The 26,811-nt window shown below is 38.1% G+C and overlaps 1 protein-coding gene across 7 annotated transcripts in view; it reads right to left on the bottom strand.

The window, feature by feature from the left end:
- Nucleotides 1–26,811, bottom strand: part of ADAMTSL1 (ADAMTS like 1) — an 873,125-nt gene that overhangs the window by 189,600 nt on the left and 656,714 nt on the right. For 6 of the 7 annotated variants that reach the window (XM_053907974.1, XM_053907973.1, XM_053907972.1 and 3 more), the window contains 4 exons: nt 18,422–18,472; nt 13,667–13,871; nt 12,286–12,433; nt 9,476–9,560 (listed from right to left, as the gene is read on the bottom strand). In XM_053907974.1, the coding sequence (XP_053763949.1) occupies nt 9,476–9,560; nt 12,286–12,433; nt 13,667–13,871; nt 18,422–18,472 (489 nt within the window). The remainder of the gene's footprint in view (nt 1–9,475; nt 9,561–12,285; nt 12,434–13,666; nt 13,872–18,421; nt 18,473–26,811) is intronic. The other variant, XM_019415409.2, reaches the window with a different exon arrangement.

Raw genomic sequence — 26,811 nt, 5'->3', positions numbered from 1 at the left:
CTCAGTTTGTAGTAACTCCCACTCATCCTTCAGGATTCAATTGACATGTGTCTTCTCAGAGAAGACTTCCTTGAACCCCACACCTGCTGGAGCTCCTGTTAGACTCTCTTAGATCACCTCTTCATTTACCCATAGCAGTTACCAGCCTCTGAAAATCAAGTGTGAATCTTTATGTAATAACTATGTCCATCACTAGATCAAACTTCTGTGAAGTCAGAACTTCATGTAATAGATGGTCAGTAAATATATATGTTTATAATGAGTAAGTGGATAGGTAAATAGAATGGTGAGTGTTGACATTATGAGTGACTTGGTTTGTTCTTGTGTCCAAAGACTGAAAGCAAGCTAAAGAGACAACAGTCTTGAAACTCAGAGAAATTAAATCATACCTCTTAGTTCGGGTATCGGCATAAGAAAACAAAAATTTTTTCCTGTTGTAGGAGTTTCTTTCAGTCTTTTTAAAAAAGCTGTTGTGCCCAAATTTAGTAGTGGGATTCTTCATTTTATATTTCTTATGGCTGTACTCAAGGCAGTAGATGCTGGCCTCATTTCATCTTGATGGGATATTAGGTTATCATGTAGCTTGAGGAACGTTTAAATTCTGTGTGTATCACACTTCCATTTAATCTCAATAAAAGTACTCTTTTATAGAAGAAAAGGATTTGGGGGCAGCTTTGAGCCAGAGGCTGCCTTTGGTGATTTATACATAGCTCTGATCTCACACTGCCTTATCATACAAGCAGCTACTCCAGTAAAGGGTCTGAAGCATTTTGGAGTTGTTCTTACGTTAGGGGAACCCAGAAAGAGCTCCTATTTTTCTGTCCACTTTTTAAAACTTAATATACACAATGTTTTGGGAAAAAAGAAAAGATAGGCCACTAACTGTATGTAGCAGATTCAAATGGAGCCAAATCACTCTGTTCACAAATAAAATGTGAGAATACATTTGTTTCAGACCATCTTTCTCTCCTATTGCTTTTCTGACTTGTGCACACAGAACATAATTTAAAAGTTGGGTTTTCTTTGAGGCCAGTCTGATTATTTAAAAAGCCATGTCCCAGGGACTAATATGCCATTATAGCTTACAATGCTATTAGTGCATTTTCAGTTCTCAACTTAATACCAGAATGGAGTTTTTAATGCATATCATTTCCCCTGATTTTGATACAAATCTAAAATATTGTAAACTCAGAATACTTTCCATGACCATTTTTTTTCCTTCATATGAAGTAAAATTGGTTTATTTTGCAATTTTGTAAAGGTTTCTTTCCTTTAATTCAACAAGTTTGGCAACGCTTTCCAATGAAAAGTTCAGTTCATTAAAAATGACCTTAATGGACGTAACATATATTGGTGGTGACAGGGTCCATACTTTATTTTGGCACACACGGATCCCATTAATTTGTCTTTGTCACTCTCTAGGGCTCCTCTGAGCAATAGTTCAGACTTAGCTTTCTGAAAGTAGCTACAGAATGAGCAATAAGTAGAGATGTTGGGAGGAGCTGACAAATTTAGAACTTCTTGGTTTGCAGTAAAGGCTTTTCTAATGACTACATAAAAATGGCTCTGTCTGCTCTGTTGAATTTGTTATTGATTTTTCTGTCTCAGTGCACATTGGGAACAATCTATGGGGATCAACTGTATTTGACCCAGGGTTGAAAGAGGATGCTTTTCCACCCAAGCATTTTCTAAACTTTCCTTATTAATTTTTGCAACTCCCTGTAGGTCCCTTTTTTATTCAAACAAAGGTAACTAAGCTTTGTCCCTCAGAATAAATTCTGGGCTAGATTCTAAGTGTGATGCTTACAAGTAAATCTTCAAAAAGCCTCAGAAGTATAGAAGTATAATATCCTCAGAGGCAGGATGGTGGTGTTAGCTGGGGAATGACTGGCTGAATTTTGGGTCAAATTGTACTTCTCTCTCACATACCAGTAGATACGACACCTGCCTCAATTTCTCCAGTTGTAAATAGGTGATTATTATACATTTTTATTACATTAAAAGTTCCCTGGGAAGATGAATAATTCTGGAAGTGGCCCAATCACAATCCCGGTTAACATGTAGAGAGATCTTCCTGCAAACCAGGTACTTCACATGTACTAACTTAATCCTCATAACTCAAAGATACAGGTGCTGTTATCATGCTCATTTCACAAATGAGGAAATTGCAGCCAACAAGTTAAGTGACTTGCCCAGGTCCCCTGTTGCTAGTGGTGGATCCAAGATGAACACCCAGCCAATCTGTCCCTGGAGCCCACACTTTTCACCACTGCTGGTGCACACTGCTTCCCTGCATGGAGGTATGATCAATAACTAAACTGATTTTTCCTTTGATCTCAGCAGGGCTACATCCTTGTTTGGGCACACAAACATACAGACTTACCCCTCACCAACTCACATAGTTGGCAGCATTATATACCTGAAAATTTTTTAAATTTTTTAAAAATGTTTTTATTTATTTTTGAAGGAGAGAGAGAGAGAGAGAGAGAGAGAGAGAGAGAGCACATGAGCAGGGGAGGAGCAGAGAGAGAGGGAGACAGAGAATTTGAAGCAGGCTCCAGGCTCTGAACTGTCAGCACAGAGCCCGATGCGGGACCCGAACCCACAAACTGTGAGATCATGACCTGAGCCAAAGTCGGACACTCAACCAACTGAGCCACCCACGCGCCCCATATACCTGAACATTTTTAAATTTTAGGAAATTACCTATGGTTTCTGCAGCTTTTCTCAAAGTATAAGTAAGAATCGCTCAAGTACGTATACTGATACAACATATATGATCATTGGCTATAATCCTTTCTCAAGCACTAGTTTTGGAGTGAAAGATTCAAATAGGTTCTATCACAATCTGCCAAACATCAGTTCATACCAACATCCCCCAAACCCTTTCCCTGTATATTACATTTTCCTCTCATTTATGTTATTTGTGAATTACCATGTACTAGCTTAACTATTCTAATATTTTAACTCAGAGGAATGCACAGTAGCAGAGAGAATTTAGGAATTCAATAAATAATTCTCCCACATTTCTTTTTAAATCAATAATACTATCACACTGTGCATACTCAAACATCATATTACATTTCTTAAATACAGCTAGCTCATTTGTTCAATCTGTGGATAAGTGACCAATACTCAGCACTTTGGACATAATCCTATCATTCCTATGGTAAGAATGCACTCAAGGTTCTTTGAGGGCAAGGACTATCAGGCTTATTTTTACAGTATTTGCAACTGGCACGGGGCACGGCACAGAGCAGGTGACTTATGAGCAAACTTAGCTTCCTTCATCAGGAGATGTGAACAATTTAGCAGGTCTGCTGACCCTCCATAGTCATCTAAAATATACATTCAGACAGAGAACTTCTATTAAGCATGCAGTTGCAGAGAATATAATGGAAGAGAATGATTTAGGTAGATGGGAAGGAGGCCAGAAAGGAAGGAGTTGAAAGTGAGTGAGGTCATGACCATTGAGAGGTAAGGGCTGATTCAGTCTGGCCAGCATGGGCTTTTGCTCTGCTATGTGCCAATTCTCAAAATTAAATGCTTTTGTGCTTTTTTTTTTAATCCTGTAATTCTCATGCTTGAACAGCCCTTATGTTGGTGTAATGATCTACAAATAGTATCTAAATTTCTTGATCTTAGATGATGTCACTTTTGATTCTTAAGAAATATATCTGTTTTTATATATATATATACAAGATATTCCTTTTATTTTCTGTGGCCTGAGATTCATGAAAAGAATATAATTCAGGCACCTTGTATTGAGGATATAAACAGCCAAACTATCTGGACCCATTACTGATGTTTGATTCCCTGAATATTCTTTGGGGGAAAATATAAAAACACATGTCACACAATTAACATTTCTAGCCACTTTTTTTTAAATGTGAATTCACATTCTTCACCACTGAGTTAAGACATCCACATTCTCAGACAACTAACTTGCTGGATATAAATACGGACTAATGTAAACATATGCTTAAATATTATATATTTAAATACTATTTCCAACAAGGTAAACAAGGCATTTAATGACTACAGGATCACCATGGAGACTCTTATTGGCTTTTCCTTCTGTATCTAATTCCTTGTGGGTTCTGTTCACACAGATGCATGACAGGAATTTCCCTTTGCTTCTTATTGAATCAGCCCCATCACTAAGCTGATGCCATCTGGCATCCAGATATTACTGCTGCGTTTGGCCTGCCTGCTTTCCTTTTTCTTCTTCCTTTTTTTAAATGGCTTACACCAAGATTATTTATGGCAATACGTTTAAGACCTGACTATTGTGCTGAAGCACAAAAATGTTTTCTTAACCATGAACTAAAGTTGTTAACTGGAAATCTGATGAGATAACTCAAGATTTTTTAAGGGCAAGCACGATCAAGGCATAGAGGACCACCCAATCCTACTTTTGAGAGGACAGCACCATTAAGGCTCTCCGCCTGGTATGTGCCAACATTTGAAGGATGGATGGCTGGTTCCAATGGCCTTGTTGGTCACTTAGGGTCCAAAGTAATCGCCTGTCTCCTATTTCTCGCTCAAAGCCATCCAAGCAGAACTCCTGGCAACTGAAATAAATCTGGGAGGAAACTGGCTTCCCTAGGTACCCAATTAGTCCTCCCTCCCTCCTTCTTTCTGGGATGATTTGATTCAGAGACCAGAAAGTCTAAAAAGAGAGACTCAGAGCCTCTGAAGCATCTAGCCATACCTTTACGCCTGCCTCCCTTAACAGATTACACTTTGCAGGGCACTGAGTGGCCTGTTAATGGCCTGAAGGAGTTAAGGAAATGAACAATTTCCTTCCTGTTCCAAGTTAGATCAGGCTTGTTAAGAAGGCCAGCTGATTAACTTCCTGTACAGCAACAGTAGACATGCAGCCTTTACATGTCCTAGAGGACACCATAGTATCATATTTGTTCAAGAAATTAAGCTGTCAAAGTGGTCGTTATGCGTACTTGGCTTGAGGTGGTTGTCATGTTTCTGCATATAACTCAACAAAGACTGAAAGTAAGTTAAAGATAGGAGATGGGAAACCAGGTCAGTAATTTATTTAGCTGCTACCTGATTAATGAACGCAATTATACTACCATAGTGTAGTTCTGATCCCTCACCAAATAAAAGTACAATATGGAGGGCTTAAAAAATACCTAGAAAGCTATCCCCACATATTTGTCCGTGGAAGCAACCAGCTGGGCTCAATCTGGCATTTAAATCCTAGACAAACCAAAAAACAGACTCTTAATTATAGAGAACAAACCGATGGTTACCAGAGGGGAGGGAGGTGGGTGGGTGAGGGGTGAACAGGTGATGGGGATTGAGGAGGGCACTTGTGATGAGCACGGGGTAATGTATGGAAGTGCTGAATCACTATATTGTACACCCGGAACTAATATTACACTGTAAAAATAAAATGATAGAAAAGAAAAATAATAACTTATGAAACCTAAAAAATAAAATAAAATAAATGATGTATCCTAAATGAGACTTTCATCAGCTGGAGGCAAATTCAAAACGACATACTTCAAATAACAGCCAAAGAGAATTCCATCAGTCATTTTTCTATCTGCCCCTTTCTAGTGTTGGAAAGGTACTGATCTTAGCCTTGAAAAAATGCAACTCTCCCAGAATCTTATTATTTTTAGAAGTCTAACTCTAATTCCTTCCGTGTTAATTGGGTAGCAGGGATTTCTATGGATTGCTTAGAGGGCATCTTCGAAGGCAAGTTCACCTTATTGTATTTATTTGTAAGACTGTGCTCGATCAGCTTCACGGGCTAAAACCCCACTTGACTAGTCTTGATTAGGGGCTGGATCTTGTTCACACTGTTTTGTTCAACGAGGAGAGACAAAAATACCTGGCTTGAAGATTCTTGCTGCTGGTTGTCAGAAAAATCTGATAAAAACCTGTGCCTGGATCAAGTCAAACCATGGCCACTAGTGAAAAATCAGTCTAGATGCTGTGACTCTCCCGGGTGGGTTAGGAGATACTTTTTTCATATCATGAAAATATGTTCCTCACAATGAATGCTCCTACTTTTGTGCCGTATGAATCAAATACATCACAAATAAACCCGTTTGTTGCTAGAAAAAAAAGCAATTAACGTCTAAAAGTATTTCCAAATAAAGTTGCAGCTTCATATGATGAATTCAATATATTAAGGACATTACCATGTGACTTAATCTCGATCCTTATTTCAGGTATTCTATGTGACCGATATCTGTATCTGTATCCGCTGCATTGCATTTAGTTTAGTGGAACAATAATACCAGTGTGCACACCTGTTCCATCGAGTTTTGGTTATTTCTTGGAAGTTTATCAAGTTTGGGTTGTTTCTTGGAAGCTCAGTGTTTACTTTTTAATCATAGCTTTTTCTAAACATACCTTAGAGCGGTTGCTTTCCAACGTACCTTTGGCCAGAGTGCTACCCAATTATTGGTGGGACTACCACAAGCATCTAATACTCAGTAACAGTATCGCCATAGGCTAAAGACTTTAAGGTACTTGTTTTCCTATATTGTCTAATGAGACAGGCTGGTGATCATATTTTTATTTTACATAAGGGGAAATAAATGATATTTACTGTTTTTACTATAGAACTCTCCATATTAGGTGGGGCCAAAGTGAGAGATAATAGGTCTGGATCACTATTCATGCTTCTCTGTAGCAGTTCAGAAGTGACAGGCACAGCTTCTAAACATCACCATTTAATTTAAGCAATGTGAGTCTCTTTGGTGGGGGGAAAGAAAGACGTGCTGACACTATATCATTTCTTCATTATACTATGGAGAGTAATTATAGGTTGCTACACACATTTAGAAACTAGCCTATGTGGTTTAAAAAAGAAAGAATTAAGCCCATGCAAAATTATGTTTTTTAAATTCAAAATCAATGAAAAAATAATGTGACACGTAAGACCTTTCCTAGGGTTCAGTGCACTAAACATGTAAAGCATATTAAGATGTGGAAACCGGATACCTTTCATTACATTATTCTACAGCTGTCATTTATTTCATTTTGGTATAAAAGTAATTATTGTTCTGAGCATAACAGTATACATTTCCTTTCCCCAGCACTGGTGCTCCAATTACAATCTACTTCAATTCAGATTAATCATGCCAAGATGGCAATTCCATTACACCAAGAGTAAAATTTAATAATCTAATATATGGCTATAGTTTCAACAGTGAAAACTATGTGGTTAACTACTTTAGGGATTTTATTAAGATTAAAGTTCAACATAATGCATCTTAATCAGACCTTCCCTGGAAAACACTCATTACAAAACATGGTTGACCATAAGTCTATGTAATCCTTCTGCAGAGGCATTAAGCTCCACTTACTACTTTCATCTAAGAGGTATCTAATAATGGGAAAGATGTTATATTATTGATGTAAGATGTTTTGATTTAATTTCAACTTTATTATATTACTTAACTTCGGTTATAATGCAGTACTGTATATAGGATTATGCTTTAGACCAAATGACAAAATATTATGTACAGGCGAGCAGTTTATTTAAGTAGAATAGTACATGTCTGGTTTTAAACGTATCTCACCTAAGAATGTACATACGGAGTGGCATCTTTCTGTGTCTTAAATAGGACCTTAGTGGATAAAGAGTTAACCCCCCTCTAAAATAAATTGCTTACTTCCTCTCCAGCAGCACGAAGGCCTGTCCGGCCAGGTACTGGCAGGAGAGAAACAGAAAGTTTTAAGCCTTCATATATCCACGTAAAGGTTGCACTGTGATCTTTAAACACCGCCTTTTCTCCAAAGTTCTGCAATGGTTAAAAAAGTCACTTCTCAAAGAAGTGGAAAAAGGTGCTGCAGTGGGGCATCTGGGTGGCTCAGTCAGTTAAGCGTCTGTCTCCGCCTCAGGTCCTGATCTCTCAGTTCGTGAATTCAAGCCCAGCATCAGGCTCTCTGCTGCAGCGTGAAGCCTGCTTCAGATCCTCTGTCTCCCTCTCTCTGCCCCTCCCCTGCTCTCTCTCTTGCTCTCTCTCTCTCTCAAAAATAAATAAACATTAAAAAAAAGGTGCTAGTAGTAACTTCATAGTACAAAGGTAATTTATATTTTGCTTACTGTCCTTTAAAGTACGAAATGTATTGCCTAATGTGAAACCACGTGACTGAAAAACAAATTTCATTTCTTTACAAATCAACTTTGGTTGTACCAATCTGTATTTTGAAATTCTTCTTCAATCCTTTGCTGTTTAGGGTGTGATTCAGGAACACAATTCATGGTCTGGCACACCATATCAGATTTAGGTTCGAACGGGATGAATCTGAGAAAATTCTAAATTGCTTTCGGATACATAGATTACAGTGCTGATTTATTTCTCTGGTAAAATTTACTTTATTTTTTAAAAGTTTATTTAGTAATTTTGACAGAGAAAGAAAGAGAGAGAGGGAGGGGCAGAAAGAGGGAGAGAGAGAATCCCAAGTCGGCTCTGCACTGGCAGCACAGCACCTGATGCTGGGCTCGAACTCATGAACCATGAGATCTGGTCTGATCTGAAACCAAGAGTTAGATGCTTAACCGACCGAACCACTCAGGTGTTCCTCTCTGGTAAAATTTAAACTGTATGTTGAATTTGAAAACCCTTCATATCCTACATGCTATGCTGTGAGCTCCTGGACGGTGGGTAACATGTCTTATGCACAGAGCCTAGGGTTTATATGAAATAAATTAATCGAGAAAATCATCACTCTGAGAAAGTTCTTTGATCATAAATGAAATACATCACTAAAGGGCTTTCCCTTATTTTAAAAAATGATGCAGCAGACATACCTAGTGCTTTCTAGTCCAATCAACATATAACTTTAATCAACCCATCAATCGGTCAGTCAATGTTTGTCTTTCTTATTGTTTCCTCTTCTGAAACATCTGAAAACTCCTTGCCTGGTGGTCTTGCAAATTTCATGGCCTTGATAAAACTGGGCAGGTAAGGAACCATGATCAAGTAGGGCAAAGACTGGTATCCATGTGATCCCGATCACAGCAAGATAGGGAAAAGAAAAGCTAATACACTTCTTTTGTCCTCAAATATATTTTACCTATGCTTTACCTTTTGTGAGTGGCTATATTGCACAGCTGGGGTATAAGAAATGTGAAAAGCTGCCCAGACTTTCACATCCAATCTATGTTACATCATCAGAGGCAGCCTGGGCCTTCTCACCTTTAGCCTCTTGGAAAAGAGGAGGTCAGATTTTGGAGAAGAGGATGGGCACTACCCCTTCATTTCCTTCAAAATTGAAAAGTATTTAGAGAGCAACCATGCAATCTTATGTTTTGAGACACGCTTTGAAACTGATAAATCTCCAATGTGACAGCCCAAAGGCTCATTTCAACCCTTGGTGAGAGGGTGACAGCTGGCTCAGAACCCAAGGAAGCCACAATCAATGAGACCCCTCTTTCTTTAAACCAATCAGCTTCAAAAGCAAAACACCTTGTGGTTTCAACACTTACGAGGGCTCTTCTGACACGGCAGCTCCTTCTTCTAGCTCTTGAGCTTGCTTGTACCATGGCAGCTTGGCCTCTACCGGAAGTTTCTCTGAGAATTAAGTGCATGCACATAAGAGAGAAGAGGTTAGAACCATTTTGGAATTTTAGGGAGCTTCCTTTATGTCTTCACCAGTTCCTGATTTTGCACTACCTAGAAACTATATGGGTAGCTGCAAATAATAAGTTTTTTGGTAAATTTCTGCTACTGATGATGGTTATATGAAGAAAAGAGAATATTTTAAAATGTTTAGTGTTACTAGTCTTTGTGCAGATATGCTTCCCTCTCATTATGCTGAAGAGCAAAGGAAAAGTCTTTTAATCATGAAAATCGTAACTCTAGGAACGCTGGCTCAGTATGTGTATGAAGAGTCATCAAAGTATCTTTTCACTATTTCCTGTCAAAAAGATAGAGTGATATTTATTTTTTAAGGCAAACACAAAGTACAATAAATTATACTGCAATACTTTAATAAATCCTGACTTGTTTCTCCTTTTCCTTTTGACAAAGTGTGATCTATGCCATGTTGTCAAAAACAAACAAAAATGCCACTCTGAAATTCACAAAACATTGCCTTCCATATCTGACTCATTCAGCACCACCCTAACGCTCACTGACAACTGGAATATGAGTTAACTTAGGGTCCACAACCCATAATTTGACTGTTTTACCTATTTATCTTACGTTGGCCATACAATTCAGGACAAGCTTCCTAACTACTTCCTGGGCAGGGGGAAAAAATGTGAAGGAGAAAAAGAAAGAGGGAGGTCATAACTGCTCCTACAGAAGTCACTGCCAAGATTCCCATTCTGACATATTTATTAGGATCGTTTATAGGCATACTTGCCTTTATAGTATGAGCCAGTGAAGCTCTATCACCATTTTATGACATATAATTGTAAAGATGAAAGAAATATGTCTCTATATGCATACACCACAGAATTATACAGCATTTTCATGATGTTTAGAGAGCCAGACTCACTACTTAGTTGTGAAAATCCAGATTTTATTCTTGATAGTTAACCACAAACTGCTTTTCTTTCTCTGAAGTGGCTTGGTAAAGATAGAGCTAATAAATAATTGACTATTTTAAGTGGGGGGGGGGCATCACGTCTGGTGCTCTATGTACAGCGATTGTTTATAGTCAGAAATCAAAGTGCGAGAGAAATATGAAGCTGCTGAGGCCAGAAGGATGTGCTATCATTTAGACACGCTAACAGGGTACCTGTGCAGAAGTCATTTTATAACTAGCTCACCTCTCCAACTAAGTGACGCAGTCAGTGACTCCTTATCTGACAGTGTGAGCCATTGCTCTGTCGCAGTAAGGGAGCATTAAGCTTGGTAATATTAGCAGGCCTACAATACTTTATTGTCTATTTGAAGTGGGTCCCGTAAGATGTACTGGGGGCCTCTTCTTTCCGTATTTAAGGATGCTGATGATAGTCAGGAGTTGAAGATAACATTTAGGACAAACTTGCTATATTCCAGGCAGTGAGCTAAGCACCCTGTTTGCACTATATCTCCTTTAATACATCATCTCTGAGGTAGTTACTATTATTAGCTCCATTTTGTAGATGAAGAAGCTGAGGTTTAGAGAGAGATGTAGTTATTAAAGTGAATCAGGATTTCTGGTATTTTGGGTTTGTTTATTTCCATTATATCATTTAGATTTCATGATGCCATTCACCCCCAACAAGGGCAACCTACAGATAGCAGAATAAAGAGCTACGCTGTGGCTGATTTTCAGAGAAATGTAATCTTTAGAGAAATAAATTCAGAAGCAAATGGGAATCATATTTATTTTTTAAATTTTTAAAAATGTTTTAGTTTTGAGACAGAGAGAGACAGAGCATGAGCAGGGGAGGGGCAGAAAGAGAGGGAGACACAGAATCTGAAGCAGGCTCCAGGCTCCCAGCTGTCAGCACAGAGCCCGATGCGGGCTCAAACTTGTCAACTGCGAGATCATGACCTGAGCCGAAGCTGGGCACTCAACCAACTGAGCCACCCTAGCTCCCGGGAACCATATTTAATATCAATAATAGGAGGTAGTTTATCACAAGGAGTTCTTCTGAATTGGCTTGTGACTTTGGCATTTTCTCTTGACTCAGACTATATCAATATCAGCAAAGAGGTCAGATTAGTGGGCATGCTAATCTGAGAGACCCTGTATAATTATAATAAATCTTGCTCGCTAAGTAGAACTTTTTACAAAATTGCTTTTTATAAATTACGTGTAGTATCTGTTGAATTCTGATTTATTCCGTATTTCCATTTTAAGTTAAGATTCTGGCTTCTGGTCTCATATTAATGTTTTAATTCTCAGTATAATAAGCAACACCTTTCTGTTTCATCAGTATGTTTCTTCAGTATGAAGCTTCCCAATGTATTTCACGCTTAGCAAAGGAGACACTTTCGGATTCACTGCATTGTTTTCAACAGCAAGACATGTGGATAGTAAATCACTTATACATTTCTCCAATGTCTCTATAGTATCTCCCTCTAAGCAGATATATCTGCTACTTTTCAGCAATGGTCTTCAAACAGCTTTATGATCCAGGAGAGAATTATGTAAATAAGTAGTACTTAAACAACAATTTGCAATCAAAATTATTTGAAAGATTTTTTAGAAAGAGTTAAGTCCATTTAGTAGAGTCTAAGCTACACAATATAGTTTCCAAGAACCTTGGGATACTTAAAAATATTCCAAGGAGTTTCAAACAGTCCCTGAACGCACATAACAATGAAAAGGCTGGTAAGCGAGCACCTGTGGAGTTACCTTTGGGTTTATAGCAGGGAGTGGGTATGATGCATTCCTCTTTTATGTGGGGCTTGGTTTTGGGGCTACAACCTCCTGTGTGCATTCCACGATGGTCGATGCAGAGGACCACCCGATACCTGAGGCCCTGGCCGCATGTCACCGTGCACTGGAAGGAGAAGGCAAGACAGAGGAGACTCATAGCAAAGCCTTGTTCACTTTGCCTCATCTCTCACCTGAGACTTTAAAGGGCTGCTTTTATATAAGGACTCCTGGTGGATTTGTACCATTTCTTACCATTCATGGAATCTTTGTTATTTTTGGCTACTTAGGGTGAAGGTGGCTGAAAATTAAATCACTTTCAATTCTTAGATTTAGATGAGTTAGGTAGCATTCCTGAAAGCACCCACTGTGTGCCGAGTCCCAAACCAAGTAGTGAAAAGAAGGAGAAAAGAAACTGTAGCGTGTGCTCAATGTTGATTGCTAACACTGCATTTTAATTTTATTGAGTCATTTTGCTAGCTCCCACATGGACATTGACAGTTTTTTGAACAGCCATCATAGTTGACACGTATTATTGCAGCATGGCTGATCCAATTGATTATATGACACAGTCAAAACTGTTCAAGGGAGTTGATTCAACAGCCAGATGTAGATGGCACCTCCAGTGGTTCTAGACACCTGGGAGCAAGTCTAGACAGAGAGAAATGTCCAAGCTCTGATCCTGCTGCCACAAAGCCACGTAGTGAAGTGAAGTGCCATCTGTGTGGCTGAGGGCACAGTGGCTTATCTCCTCATCTTTCTATCTCTTTTGCTATTTCAAACCTTTGCATTAGCAGCCATGAAACCTCAAATAACACTTTATTTAGGCTGCTGCAACAGTTTCCCTAATGTTCTAGAATGTTCTGGCTTTAATTATCCTACTTCATCCCCATTCTGATTATTTTGCCATTTCCATTTCATCTTTCTTTTCAATGAATAATACACATAATTTTAATTTAAATCCACTCAGACCCTTTTTGGATATAGACAAAGCACAAGAAATACAAAATAAAACTAAACTGTGGTCTACTGAGCTCTATCATCCGAGCAGCTTCTAGAGACTCAGGATCAGTCACTTGGCCTCAGCTGCTCTTGACAGACATTTGCCTCTCCTTGCCACTTGAGGGAATGTTATGAGCGACAGAGGCTTCTGGAAGTAACTTGAAGAAGCTATATATATTTACTCATTTACTTTTGGCTGTGCTAGATTTGGGGCATGCCTACATCAGGGCTAAACTGGTGGGCTTCTAGACACCTCAAGAGAAGTGGGGAGCTGCACAGGGTAGCCGGTGGGGTCATGATGATGAGAGGGAAGAGTGGACTTACTCTCCTAACGAACAAAGAAAGAGGGCACAGTTACCGGAGACCACTCCTGTGCCAGCCATTTAGGACAGTCAAAAATGTTGCAGGGCTGCACGATGGGCATCTTAGGGGTGTACATGCATTTCCACTCTTCCACTGAGGTGACATGCCCCTGGATGTCCTCCTCCACACAGGAAACTGCCCGGCTCTGGATGCCCCCCCCACACGAGGAGGAGCACGCGGTCCACGGGGTGGCCTCCCACCTACAGAAGCAAGGGGAGTCATCAGGGCAGACATGCACATTGCCGAACCTCCTCAGTGACCTTTCCGACCAACCCCGTTCCCAGTGCCTACTGGGGCAATCAGGTTCTGAGAGGCTATGGTCAAGAGGACTGAGAGCCATCTAATGCCTAAAATCTGATGAGTAAGAGAGAAGGATTCAACGTTGGCAACAGTGCTTTGTAAACCTTGAAGCTCTACATAATGTAAGAAATACTGTTTGGAGAGCTGTCCACAGGGATATCTGTGCTGTCTCTAACCTACTCTAACGGGGGCTATTCAGTTCTTCTCCTTGTAGTTCGAATATATATTCTGTGTATAATATTTATATTATTTTATATTTTATAAATATATATTCTGCATATATATACTGTTATATATTTTACCATGATATATATATATATATATATATATATATATATATATATATTTTTTTTTTTTTTTTTTTTTTTTTTTTTTTTTTTACTAAATCCCATTTAAATATCTTCGTTAAGACCAAAACTGGTTACTCAATTAACAGGAATAGTTTGCACCTGGGCTGATACTTTCTATTTTCAATGCAATACTTTCTTACTTAGCTTCTGGATACTTGTGTACGAGAAGCTCATGAAAGATCAAGGCAAACCAAAGACACTCTGTCCCTTGCTTCTACAATCATCAGCTTTGGGACTACATGGATTCAGCACAATTCTGATGTTCAAGCTACGCCACCAATACACTAAGGAGCAAAGGTGATAATGTAATCTTCTTGTTCCCTAACTGTTGAGGGATACTGGCAGTTAGCATTCCCCTAATAAATAACTCTTGGAATTGTGAAGAAGTTTTGTTTTGTTTGGAAGGCTGATGGCACTGGAATCTAAAGATACAGTTTAGTAAGGGAGAAAAGAACAATATTATCAATAACATTTAAGAGAATTCCATTGCTTTTTAGATCTCTGCATAGCTCTGCTGCATTTGGGACTAGACGCAGAGAGAGATCTTTGGCCCATTTACAGAATATAGAATTTTGAAAAATGGAAACATTGGGACCGAGCTTGTCTTTCTTACATATATTCTGCTTGTTGATGAGGATTGCTAAGGAGTTTTAAGATTTCCCTTAGAGTTATGAGAGATATAGTTTTAATGAGAGAAAAACAAAATGTCATCAAGTTGATCTACTTGAAAAGTTAAATTTAAAAACACTGCACAAGCATACCATGGAGACATCAATTATTTTATAAGTAGGATTCATGCATATTGAGAACCTGAATGCTCTTCTGTATGAGCCTGGATAATGTATGTTTCCCAGTTAACAGAATTTTCCTCCACATTTTCTTTGCACTGTTTGAGTCTAGGAAACAACTGTTATCTCTATTGCCAACAGCCTAAACATGCTGCCAAGTACAATATTTTCCTATGCATATTTCCCCAGGAGACACAAAAGCAAATGCTATTATGGGGAAACTGAGGCCCTCTGTTTAGCCCTTAGGAGACTTTCTGGTCCCTTTCAAGAAAATGAAGCAGCTCTATAGAGGGTCTCTCTTCTAAAAGGGTAATACCAATTCTCATTTATCCATGTAAATCTCTGGAGAGCTTCCCTCTGGATATGGATAACAGGTCTGATTCAGAATGAAATTAGGCTGAATATATAAGTACATATTCACATTACATTTGATCTGACAGTGAAGCGGGAATATGTTTTTGAATGTACATTTAATCTCTTAGAACATTAAGATTCCATAAAAAGAGCACACTTTCTAATTGGTACTCTAATGTCCCTAACCTTGACCCTTCTAAAATGAGAGTGATTAATTTCTGTCTCAACATTTGGACCTGACCCATAGTGTAAGTTCATAAACAGTAATAAGTATCCTTTTCAATGCCAGTGATCACAGAAAGACAAATGATGCTAATATTATTCTAAGAATTTATAGTATGGGTCCACCATATGACTATAGTTCTATATAATGAAAAATTGTTGTGTGAATCCTGACATAATAATAGGGTTATGTGGAATTTCAAGGCAAAACATGTCTGAGTGCTTTAAAGAAAATATAATAAAAGCTGAAAGAAGACATCAGTTAGAATATCTTTAAACAGGGACCAGTAAGTACTTGGGGAAAAAAAAGCATATCCAAGAATCTCGTCCTGGAAGAATACTAAATGGGTTCACATATCACATATTTTAATTCCGATGGCTTTTAATTTTTTAAATACATAGTGTGTTTAAGAAATTCTCAAAATTCAGAGTGATGTGGGAAACATATATATATATATTAATTATGAATTAAAGATAATTCATCAGACTACATTCTTACATTACATTTAGGTATGTGTTTCAGTCAAAGACTGAAGGCAAGAAAAAAAATCGGAAGACTCACTAACTGTGCCTTGTATCTACACTTGTGGACTAAAGCCCATTTAAATAATTTCAATAAGGAAAGCCTTCTGCCTTGATCAGAATGTAGCTGCCACCTGAGAATCATATTTGAGCCTTAGTTCTCAACTTTGGGGTTTTTTTTGAGACTCAATACTTCTTATAAGAACATATTTGTAGAAATTGCTTCCATTTACTAAGACTTTATCAACTAAGCAGAATATCTAACTTTAGAAATAGCTCAGTAACAGAAGTGCAAGAAATATAGTGTTTATTTGATAATTATCCTTTCTCGTTGTGATGCATGGATAGGCCAGTGTGGACACAGGATGGCATTAAGGGGGCTCATTTCAATCTGTCATTGAGAATACTGGGCTTCTAGCATTTGGGGGAAATTAGAGTATATAAGAAACGAAGTTTAACCTAAGACAGGCATTAGTTATACCAGAGAAATATAAACAAGAGAGATCATAGACATGAAAGAAACGTAGGAGTGCCATTACAAGAAAAACATAACCTTGATGTTGCTCACTCCTTACACCAACTTTGCCTTTATCGTAAAATATTTGGTCTTCACACAAACAAATACGTGTGTCCTATTTTAGAGATACAGAAACTGAAGTCAAATGAAATCTTGGATCAGTAAAATTAATCTCTTTATATTTTCACTCCACTTTTTTCCCCAAGAAGCATTTACTATATTACTTTGGTTCTGGATCAAACCAGCAAAATGATATAGTCATTTATATAGCATTTATATAGTCATTTATATAGCATTCTATAGTCATTTATCAGCTTTATCAATATAGTCATAGAAAAGCGGGAGGGAGCTGACTAACAAGGTAACCCCTTAGTGGAAGAGCTTAAAAAAACCCAAACAGCTATAGAGTACAAATCCGATGTCCCTCTCTACATGCAACCGTTAGGATGGTGAAAATCAAGTTCTCTGCCAGGCACTGGAAGTATTTAAGTAGAGGCTGGATGACAGCTTTCACTGGTATATATGTATTTTATAAATATATGTATATCCATATACCCATGTGGGAATACATATTCACTAAATACTCATATACACATATTTGTATAAATACATATGTTTACAAATGTTGGGCATATGGGTGTGGTTGCAGGGAAGGAATGGGATAGGGAAGCATCTCTTGGGAGCTGAACTAAATGACCTCAAGAGTCCCTATTTGGATTCCATTTCATTAAGTATTTGGAGATTTTCAATCAAACTTTGTTTCATTTTATAGTTCAGAATTGTTTTCTGGGCTTTCATTAGTTTGAGATTGAGAAAACTACTCGCGATTGGATTTAAACTCTGGGTTCTAACTAGCAGCTGGTGCCCTGGAGTCCAAGTGAGCAAAGAGAATAGAGCAAAGGCCTCTCTTAGCTCAGGGGTCACTTCAAGCACGATTCTAATTTCTTCTGTCTGGGGAGCTGTTTCCAATGTGGCAGACCATACACTCAGTAGCTAGAATATTTTTCAGCTTCTCCAGTTTTCTTATGAATATATTAATAAAGAACAAGTTCTCTTAAAACTTCTTCAGTCACTTTCATTATTTTTTCTAGTTAAAAAATATATTGTACTTTAAAAAAGAAACACAGCCCGTGGAATTTTATGTTTTAGAAAAAAAAAATGTCCCCTAAATGTTCTGAACAATAGAGATAGGAAAACATCACCTTTTTGTACACAACTATAATTTCTTTGGAACAAAAAAGAGGATATTTAAAGCCCTTATGTAGAGTAATAGCACATCTGGAATCCCACATTTGTGGTACTGTGATAATACTTCAGGCAGTGTTTGCTTAACAGTTAGCAATAGCGCTTTAATGACTGGGGTCCTTTTGCAGGGAAACAAAAGAGGACAAAGGGAGTGAAAGAAAGACACAACATAACCCATACACTCTATCTAATAAGAGTGAATTACTGTGTCCACCTCAATGTAATAGGATCCTATCTTAAAAAAAAATTTTTTTTTTTTGAATGACAAGCTCACAGTCCGAGCAACCCAGTATTATTCAGAAGCAGAGCTCAGGATGGATTGCGAACTATACTATCTATCATCTTACTTTTACAGAAAAAAAAAAAAACACAAAGTCTATATCTACATAGACATATAAAAGAAGCAGAGGCTGATTTACTAATTCTAACATCAGGATGGTTGATTTACGTACCGAGGAAGGGGATGGTAGAGGTCATAAGGCATGATCTGCTTGTATCCGTCACTGTTAGGAACAATAATGCCAACCCTCTGAGTAGAAGGTACACACAATAAAATAAACACTAAATGATTACATTATACAAATTTTGTTAGACAAATGCAAAACAACATTAGTAAATTGTCTCTGCAAACAACACTAAAACAATTCGGTATCTTTATGCTGGCACGTGTTTGAGGATGGGGCAAGTTCTTTGCAAGGGCACCGTTTACTATAATTAGTTCTCTGATCCAAGCAGGAAATACCACTGGAAAGGGTGGTGGCAAGAAAACTTGGCACCTCATCATTAACTGTGACACAATAAGCTTATAAATGTTCTTTAATCCCCCAAATTATACATCCTATGAGGTCATTATTATCATTATTAATGTTACTTCCAGATGCTCACCAAGCAATTATAGTTACTGTCTCACTCCTGATGAAAGAGAGAGCTATGTATAAGAGTATATACCTGGGAATCGACAATACTCTGTAATGTGCATTATCAAATAGGTTTTTTCTCTCAGCATATCTAAAGATTTTAATGAATTATCTTGGAAAGCAGTCAACTAGTGAATACAGTGGGCAGCTACCAACAAAAGCAAGTTTCCTACAGAAACAAAGGAAGAGCAGTTAAAATGAGATAAGAAATAGGAAAGATCTTTTTTGTGTTCTATAAAAATGTGATATTGTGTTAACTGCTATTACAGTCATGGTTGTGATGGTCATGAATGTTGTTAGTATATCTAGTGTCATGGGAAACATGTGATATTCAGAGATAGAGCCAAAGGAGCCATAAGAAATGACATTATAGGCTGTATGGCTAATGGATTCACAAGAAATGATATTATAGGCTGTGTGGAAGTCCCTAGAGGCCTTATGGACTCTAATAAACTACACTAAACTACCTCACTGATTTCAACTAAAGCTTCCCATTGGCAAGACTTTCTTGCAGAATCCCCTGGTTTGTGGAAGATTTATGATTAATTGGTGTTAGATAAAAGGGCTAGTATAACAGACCCTCTATCAAGAGTGGGAGACATAGAGAGCTCAGTACACAGCTGTCACCCCAGGACAAAACATGGTAGGGCATGAGCAGAAGACACTTATTCCACAACGGACAAATGATAGGAAGTCTCTCTTTTGAATACTGAAGGAACTCATGTATTCTCTATGTACCCCTGGGATAGATGGATGGGTATATATTTATATATCCATATTCAATATAAATGTTGATATTTATATTTAAATAAGTTAAGGCTTATGTTTTAATCTCATTCTCTGATTAGGATGACATAATATGTTCATTTTAGAGGGCTAGCAAATCTAAACTTTTGGATAAAATGGGTGAGCTCAGTATACTATGGATCACAAAGATGAAAAATAGCACTGCCTGGAGATCATCATAAATAAGGAGGAAAGAGGGAGTGATAAAGGTAGTTTCTGAAGAAATTACTGAGAGGTAAGAGGATACATGAGAGAAATTAAATCTAAAAGAACATGGGAAACAAAGCTATAAAAGATAGATTTCTATTTCCAGAAAAGACAACCATTGGTGTACTAGTTTACTTGTTTATCTTATGTGACTAAATTTTCTATCTTTATTTGTATGACTAAAGTTTTTGTACTCATTTGTAGGATTAAATTTTCATGGTGTATGGATGTGCACTGGTCTACAGTAACAATATTCGTGAAGATGGATGCTGCACTTGAGGAAGGAAAAAATACCTTGGCTCTAACAGAAAAATGGAATGAGTACTAAGATTAAACTTTTCTCCCTGTTTTTCTAAGTTAGAGAAACTTCCTATTCTTTTCTGCCTTCTTCTGACAGACAATTGGATGGGAAAGACTAATCGTCTCTTTCTCTCTTTTATTATAATCATGTTGATCTCTTTCCAATAGTTCTTATGTCTAGTCATTGAGGAAATTTTCTTTCTAAAAGAGCTGTCTTTTAAAGAATTCCAACCTTCCAAAGTTCTAATAACTCTGGATATGCATCTAATAGTAGTTAATTAAGAAATTATTGAAATAGACTTTGCAGTTATATTTGAGCTAACCCTAGTATCTTTACTCATGCCTATAGCACCTTCTAAGTGCAAAGATGCAGTTCGTTGCCTTCTCTTCCAAAAAAATTTATAGCTATGGTTTGTTATCCTCAATATTAGAATGAACTGCTACAGATGTCTGCCAATTGATTTATCAGCTGATGATATTTAAAATGGAGGCAGTGATATTGAAGAAAACAGGCTAGAAGAGAAGAAGGGGGAAGAAAAGGGGGTGTGTATAGAATTCAAGATGTTGGGCTTTGCTTTGGACTGATTTAGAAATTGTGTTTTTGTTTGAACAAGGAGCTCTAAACCTGGATTCAGCAAAACTATAGCTATATTTGTCTTTCTATGGCATGGGTCATGGTGAAGACTCATAAAATCACTCTATGGCACCTGTGAAAACAGAAAGATATCAAAACAATGGTGCTCTGTCCAGTCTTGTTAATGCATGTTCATGTGCATGGGCTCTGCTCTCTCTAGGGGTTCATGTCATGGCCCTGGCCTTTCACCACACTGTCACAGAAGGGTAGGCACTGTGGCCTAGACGTAACTTCCTATTGCTTACCTATTGCTTAGGACACTTGGTCTTTTTCTTAGGCAAAGTGTACATATTGAAGAATGACGAAAAAGGATGCCATTTTGGGATTTTAAAAAGCTCTTGCTACGTTTAGGGCTTGATGTGTGTGTGGTGTGTGTGTGTGGTGTGTGTGTGTGTGTGTGTGTGTGTGTGTGTGTTTGTGCATGTGTGTTTGTATTCAGACATGTATCTGAATATGTGGGGAGTGGTGAAGGAGGCAAAAATAATTTTAAAACATTATCAGAAAGGGAAGCTGTAAAAAGCAGTCCGTTTTTGGGTAAAAGCACTCATTCTCCATTGCCTTAACTATTCTGATCACTCGTGCACTTCTTACACCCAGCAGTTACCTGACTCTATCAGACTCCCTGACATCAGGGGTCATGGGGGGAAATGAGAAGATGAGGATAATGTCATTCTGGACTCATGTAGTGTAAGAAGGAAAAAGCCATGGTACCTCATCCTCTCAAAGTACACACCTTGAGGAACTGTTCCACGATAGGAGAATGCCTCAATTTTAAGACAGGTTCATGTAATAAAAATATTATGCCGTCATAAACATAAAGCCTTTTGAACCATTTTTAATGACACAGACATTGTCAACTGAAAAAATTTCAATGCAAAGTAGAACATACCATGTGAACCACAATACTGAGAAAATTCATGGGTTTGTATATCTATTTAATCATTTTTATAATTCATATATGTGTGTCTATATATAGACGCACATATATGACCCATATACATATGTATATAGAAATATATTAAAAAGACCAAAAAGAGTTGTTAGTTCCTGGTGTTTGGATTATGCAATTTTGCCTTCATATATCTTTTAAATGTTTATTTATTTATTTATTTTTGAGAGAGAAAGAGCACAGTGGGGGAGGAGCAGAGAGAGAGAGAGAGAGAGAGAGACACAGAATCTGAAGCAGGCTCCAGGCTCTGAGCTGTCAGCACAGAGCCTGATGCGGGGCTTGAACTCACGAACTGTGAGATCATGACCTGAGCTGAAGTTGGATGCTTAACTGACTGAGCCACCCAGGTGCCCCTTGCCATTGTAGTTTGATATTTTTCTGTTTTCCAAGTTTCCTATAATGTACAGTCACAGGAATTAGAATATTCAAGTAAGACAAAATACAAGTCCGAGAAAATAAAAGAGAGACATTTAAAAATACATTATGAGCAGATGAAATGAGGCCATCACCTCAAATCCTAAGTGGCATTTAAAAATTATTGAGTCTGCTCTGAAATCTCAGAAGCTACTTTAGAACAATGTGCCTGACTTTAAATGACTTTTAAACATCAATCTCTATTCAGGCTCATTTATTTAGTAAACCTCTCTTCAGGAAAAATCCTAATAGAGCTAACTCTATGGGAGCCTAATTTGTGGAGTTCTGTGTTTTTTTTATAATGGAAATGAACCATAACAAGCCCTTTTCATGGTTTTAAGTGTCCCTTTCTGTGAATCTCTAAGGACCTCTTGCTTCTCCTCTCGAGCTGCAGAGCCTAACTTCCTGACGGCTGGATGTGCTCTAGGTTTGTCGAGCTCATTGTGTCCGAACAGTTCATTACCCTCCCCTGCAAAATGCTTCTTTTCCTGTGATCACTGTGACTGTTCAGAGCACTACCATTCTCCCATCCACTCAGGTTAGACACTATGGGACATCTTTGTTGCTTCTTATTCCCATGCTCCCTAATGGCAGTCAGCTCTGCCGGTTGTGATGTCTGCCAAGCACATCTCCTGGTGACACAAGTTTGGGTCCTTTTGCAGCAGTCAGCTAACAGATCTCTGCCTGCAGGCATTGCCTCCCCCAACCCGGCCTGCTCGCTGCTATCACAGTAATCGATATTTTGCTTCCCATCTCTAAAGTCTTAAGTGGCTCCATAATGGCCAGTGAAATTTCTGAGTCAAGTGTTACCTCTTCTAAAGCCTGTCCTCAATTTCCCTCTCAACATCTGGCAGAAATTCCTTCTTCCCCTTCCAAATACCCATCACACTAACTTCACTCATTGCTTTTAACTATCTACTAAGTTCTAATATGTGTAAGTTTTCTTTAGTTTAACACCATGGGACAGAATCCATGTCGGTTCTTTACTGGATCTCTTAACACCATGCCCTGTGCAGGGACAGTTAGTGAATATTCACTGGATGAAGTCATGCTGTTGGTATGCAGACACAAAGACAAGCAGTACCATCCAGAATGAAAGCAAACAAACAAAACAAGGTCAAAGAAACTCTCCAACAAACTGCCATTCACTGTGCACATGTTTAGTCCCACTCCTTGCCTTCTGCTAGCTCTGGCATCTGTGGGAGGGAACGGACTGTTTGGGAGGGTGGTTTGGCAGTTAAGGAAGGCTGCTGGCTATCAGGTGATCTGAAGCACAGAAAGGACAGTGTAATGACACCTGTGCTTCTAGCCTGCTTGGCCAAACTCTGCATCTCTTCCATTAGTTATCTCCCAGAAATAGCCATGACAGCTCTGAAAAATCTTCTCTGTCCTGTCTCACGTGTCTTCCAGATGCCATGCTGCTTTGTAACTATACAACTCTGTCTGGGCAATGTTGGGGCCCAGATTCTAGTTGATTTTTCTTTGCCTTTGTCATGGTACCAGGCATAGAACCTGGTACAAGTCAGACAGTCAATTAAAAAAAAAAAATGAATGAAATTGTGGGTGGTGGAGGGAGCTCTGGCACAAAAGGGAGTATTTCATCACCTCTCGACAACCCTGGAGCAATAGAAACCAGTCTCTTCCTAAGCAACAGTTTAGAATGGGGGAGGGGAGAAGTAACAAAAGTTGGCAAAGACACAGGCATTCACTTTTCCATGAGTGGTAGAGCACAAAGGATCATGGTATACTAAGGAAAAGGACCCCCGAGGAGCTGGGAGATGGACAGTCAGTTCTCTTTTCTCTCACTGTCTTTCTGTATGATCTTGAGTGCTTTACATTGGGACCTCTGCAAGATCTAACTGGATGAAATCAGGGGTTTTAAGATGAAGTAACCCATCTCATGGAGCTCTATCTTACCTCCCCTCTTCTTAGTGGCTGCTAAAGGTAGAGCTTGCCGCTCTATGGACCACAGATTGAAAACCACTGAAGTAGGTGATCATCTCAAAATCTTTCCTACTCTAATGTTTGATGACTTTATAAAACATAGTGGGTTTTCCTAGGAAACAGGGGATCCAGCAAATGAGAAAATATTCTGCAAATAGTTCATATTTTTCTTAGACCATTGTGCTCATGAGGCAACATTCATTTACTAGGAACCACACCAAAAGAACCCTGTTTCATCACTTGGGTTTGAAAATATTTTTAAGGCACATACTCATTTTTCTGCTATAAAACCAATGGAGAGTTTTTGATCATTTGGCCCCAAATATTAGTATTTCATTGATATTTCTGTGGTTAATATTCTTGACATTAATGAATGCAATTTCTGAACTGCTTTTAAGTAAGTGGGAGTAATATTTCCCTGGGCTTTGTTTATCTCTTCCTGTACTGTCCTAAGTGATTGGTCACTGTTTAGTAAACATCAGTCTTTATGCTTATATAAAAGAGGTTTGCTTGACCTGAGTATGTGATCATTTCGCAGACCCATAGCAAACTTTGTATTCATATGATTGTCAGTTCTGAACTTGCTGTGGGGGTCTATGTTGGGCTTAAACCAGATATTACAGGATGCTGATGGCATCATGAAGAACAAAGGGGGATGTTCTGTGGGATGAATGCTTGCCTCAAGGATCAGGTTACCTGAGTTTACACAGTCGAGGAGATACTTTGGAAGTACTTAGATTTATAATCCAGCTTTCTTTTCACAATCTAACTCGGGGCAGATCACTCAACCTCTTTAGGCTTCAGTTTGTTTATCTGGAAATACAGATACTAATCTCTGTCCTGCTATCCTGTCAGGGAATGTGAAACTGAATTGAGAAAATGGATGTGAAAGCACTTTCTAAACTTCAAATAGAAGTAACAAGTCATTTTACGGATTTGGCTCTCAATTTGATAATGATAGCTGACTTTTGTTGAGTGCTTGGACCCTTGCTAAGAGCATTATGTGTATTACCTCATTTAATGCTCCTAGCTACTCTCTTACAGGAATATTATACTCATTTTACAGAAGGCAAAACTCAGACCTAGAGAAGTTAAGTAAAGAAGTTACTAGCTAGTAAAGTCAAAGTGATAGGTTGAGGTTAAATGGAGGATGATGATGATAATACCTGTTCTAGTAACTCACAAGTTAATTAAGAGAATTGCGTAAATATTTATGCTTTTAAAAAGTATAAAATGTAATATGAAAAGTGATTATCATTATTAGTAATAATGAGCTGATTGGGTAGGACTGAACTGCCACAATAATGGAGTTACAGCTGATGGTCTGGTGATGTGTGGTATGACTATAAACTTGGGAAGGGTTTGACCATCCATCCTAAAAAGAACCAGAACTCTGCTTTTTTACCTCATTATACATAATACATGAAAGTGGAAATGGGATTTTATGGTGAAGTTTCTTATTGCTTACTCATTAGCTACTCAAAGCAGTGTATTCAAATGAGGGTGATTAAAAGTAAGTTGTTATTTTTCTAAGTCATTTACCTCTTACAAAATAACAAAAAGACTTCCAAGATTAGAAAAACATTTCATTATACTTTAATGCTAACTAAGGAACCATTTTCTAGTCCTGACAATAAGTTCTCATTTTTTGGAGACAGGGCATAAATCCTATCTGAATTAAACAGCAATGTATCACAGGTGGGTAAGTGGGGATTATTAGGCAATTGCACACTGTGATTTGTGGAGATGCTAATTACTTTAATTTATCATGGTTGTTGTATTTTAAAAATCTGATAAGTGTGATTTACTTTGATATAGTTTTTAGGAATTTATGTGTCTTGCTATTATAATAACAGAGAACTACATTTCTAGACCTATATAGAATTTCTCCTCCTTTCATGGAGGAGAAAGCTGATTTCTGGGAAGATTGGGTATTCCTCTCTGAGGTAACATCAACACTATCATAATCATGATCTTAGTCATAAAGCTGTAGCAACTAACATTTTTGAGTGCTTCTCATGTGTCAGACATGTATCAGTCAAACTTTTTAAATGTATTAGGACATTTATTTCTTATGATGACCCTGTGAGGTAAGTATTATTATTTTCCTCACTTCATAGGATGAAATACTGAGACTTAGCGAGAACAAGTAACTGTCCAAAGGCTACTCAACCAGTAAATGGCACAGCCAGGATCCCAAGCCAACCTGTTTGCTCCAAAGCTCCCCGCTTAACCACCAGACTGTTTTGCCATTGGGCTAGTTGGTCACGAAGTTAGCGTGACCAGATTTTTATATGCCCTGTACACATAATGGCTCTCATGATGCAGATTATTTCTTTAAAGTTGCATTTGAGATTTTGTTTACAATTTGAATGATAGCCAGGGATGACTTATGCAATTTTCTGTCAAATTAAATGGAGCTGGATAAAAAAGTCCACTGGAACTCACCAACAACTGCCGCTTGGGGCATACAAATTTGGGCATTTTCTCAGGACTGTTGCTCTGAATTCCTTGAGGGAAGGGGGAATCTGGATGCAGTTTCAGCTAGAAACCGATTTGTTTGCTAATGATTGTGACCATGATAGTGTGATGAGTGAGAGCTTTTTTCACTTTTCCAACCTTTGCCAATTTAAGCCCCCTTCATTACTGCCTTGGAGGGAAAACTTGAGGCCCATGCCAGAAAAAATCTGA

This window comes from Panthera pardus, unplaced genomic scaffold, assembly GCF_024362965.1.
Source record: "Panthera pardus isolate Hobbes unplaced genomic scaffold, ASM2436296v1 HiC_scaffold_20, whole genome shotgun sequence".
Classification (NCBI taxonomy): Eukaryota; Metazoa; Chordata; class Mammalia; order Carnivora; family Felidae; genus Panthera; species Panthera pardus.
The sequence above is the reverse complement of the archived record's forward strand: the minus strand, read 5'-3'. Positions and strand labels throughout refer to the sequence as shown.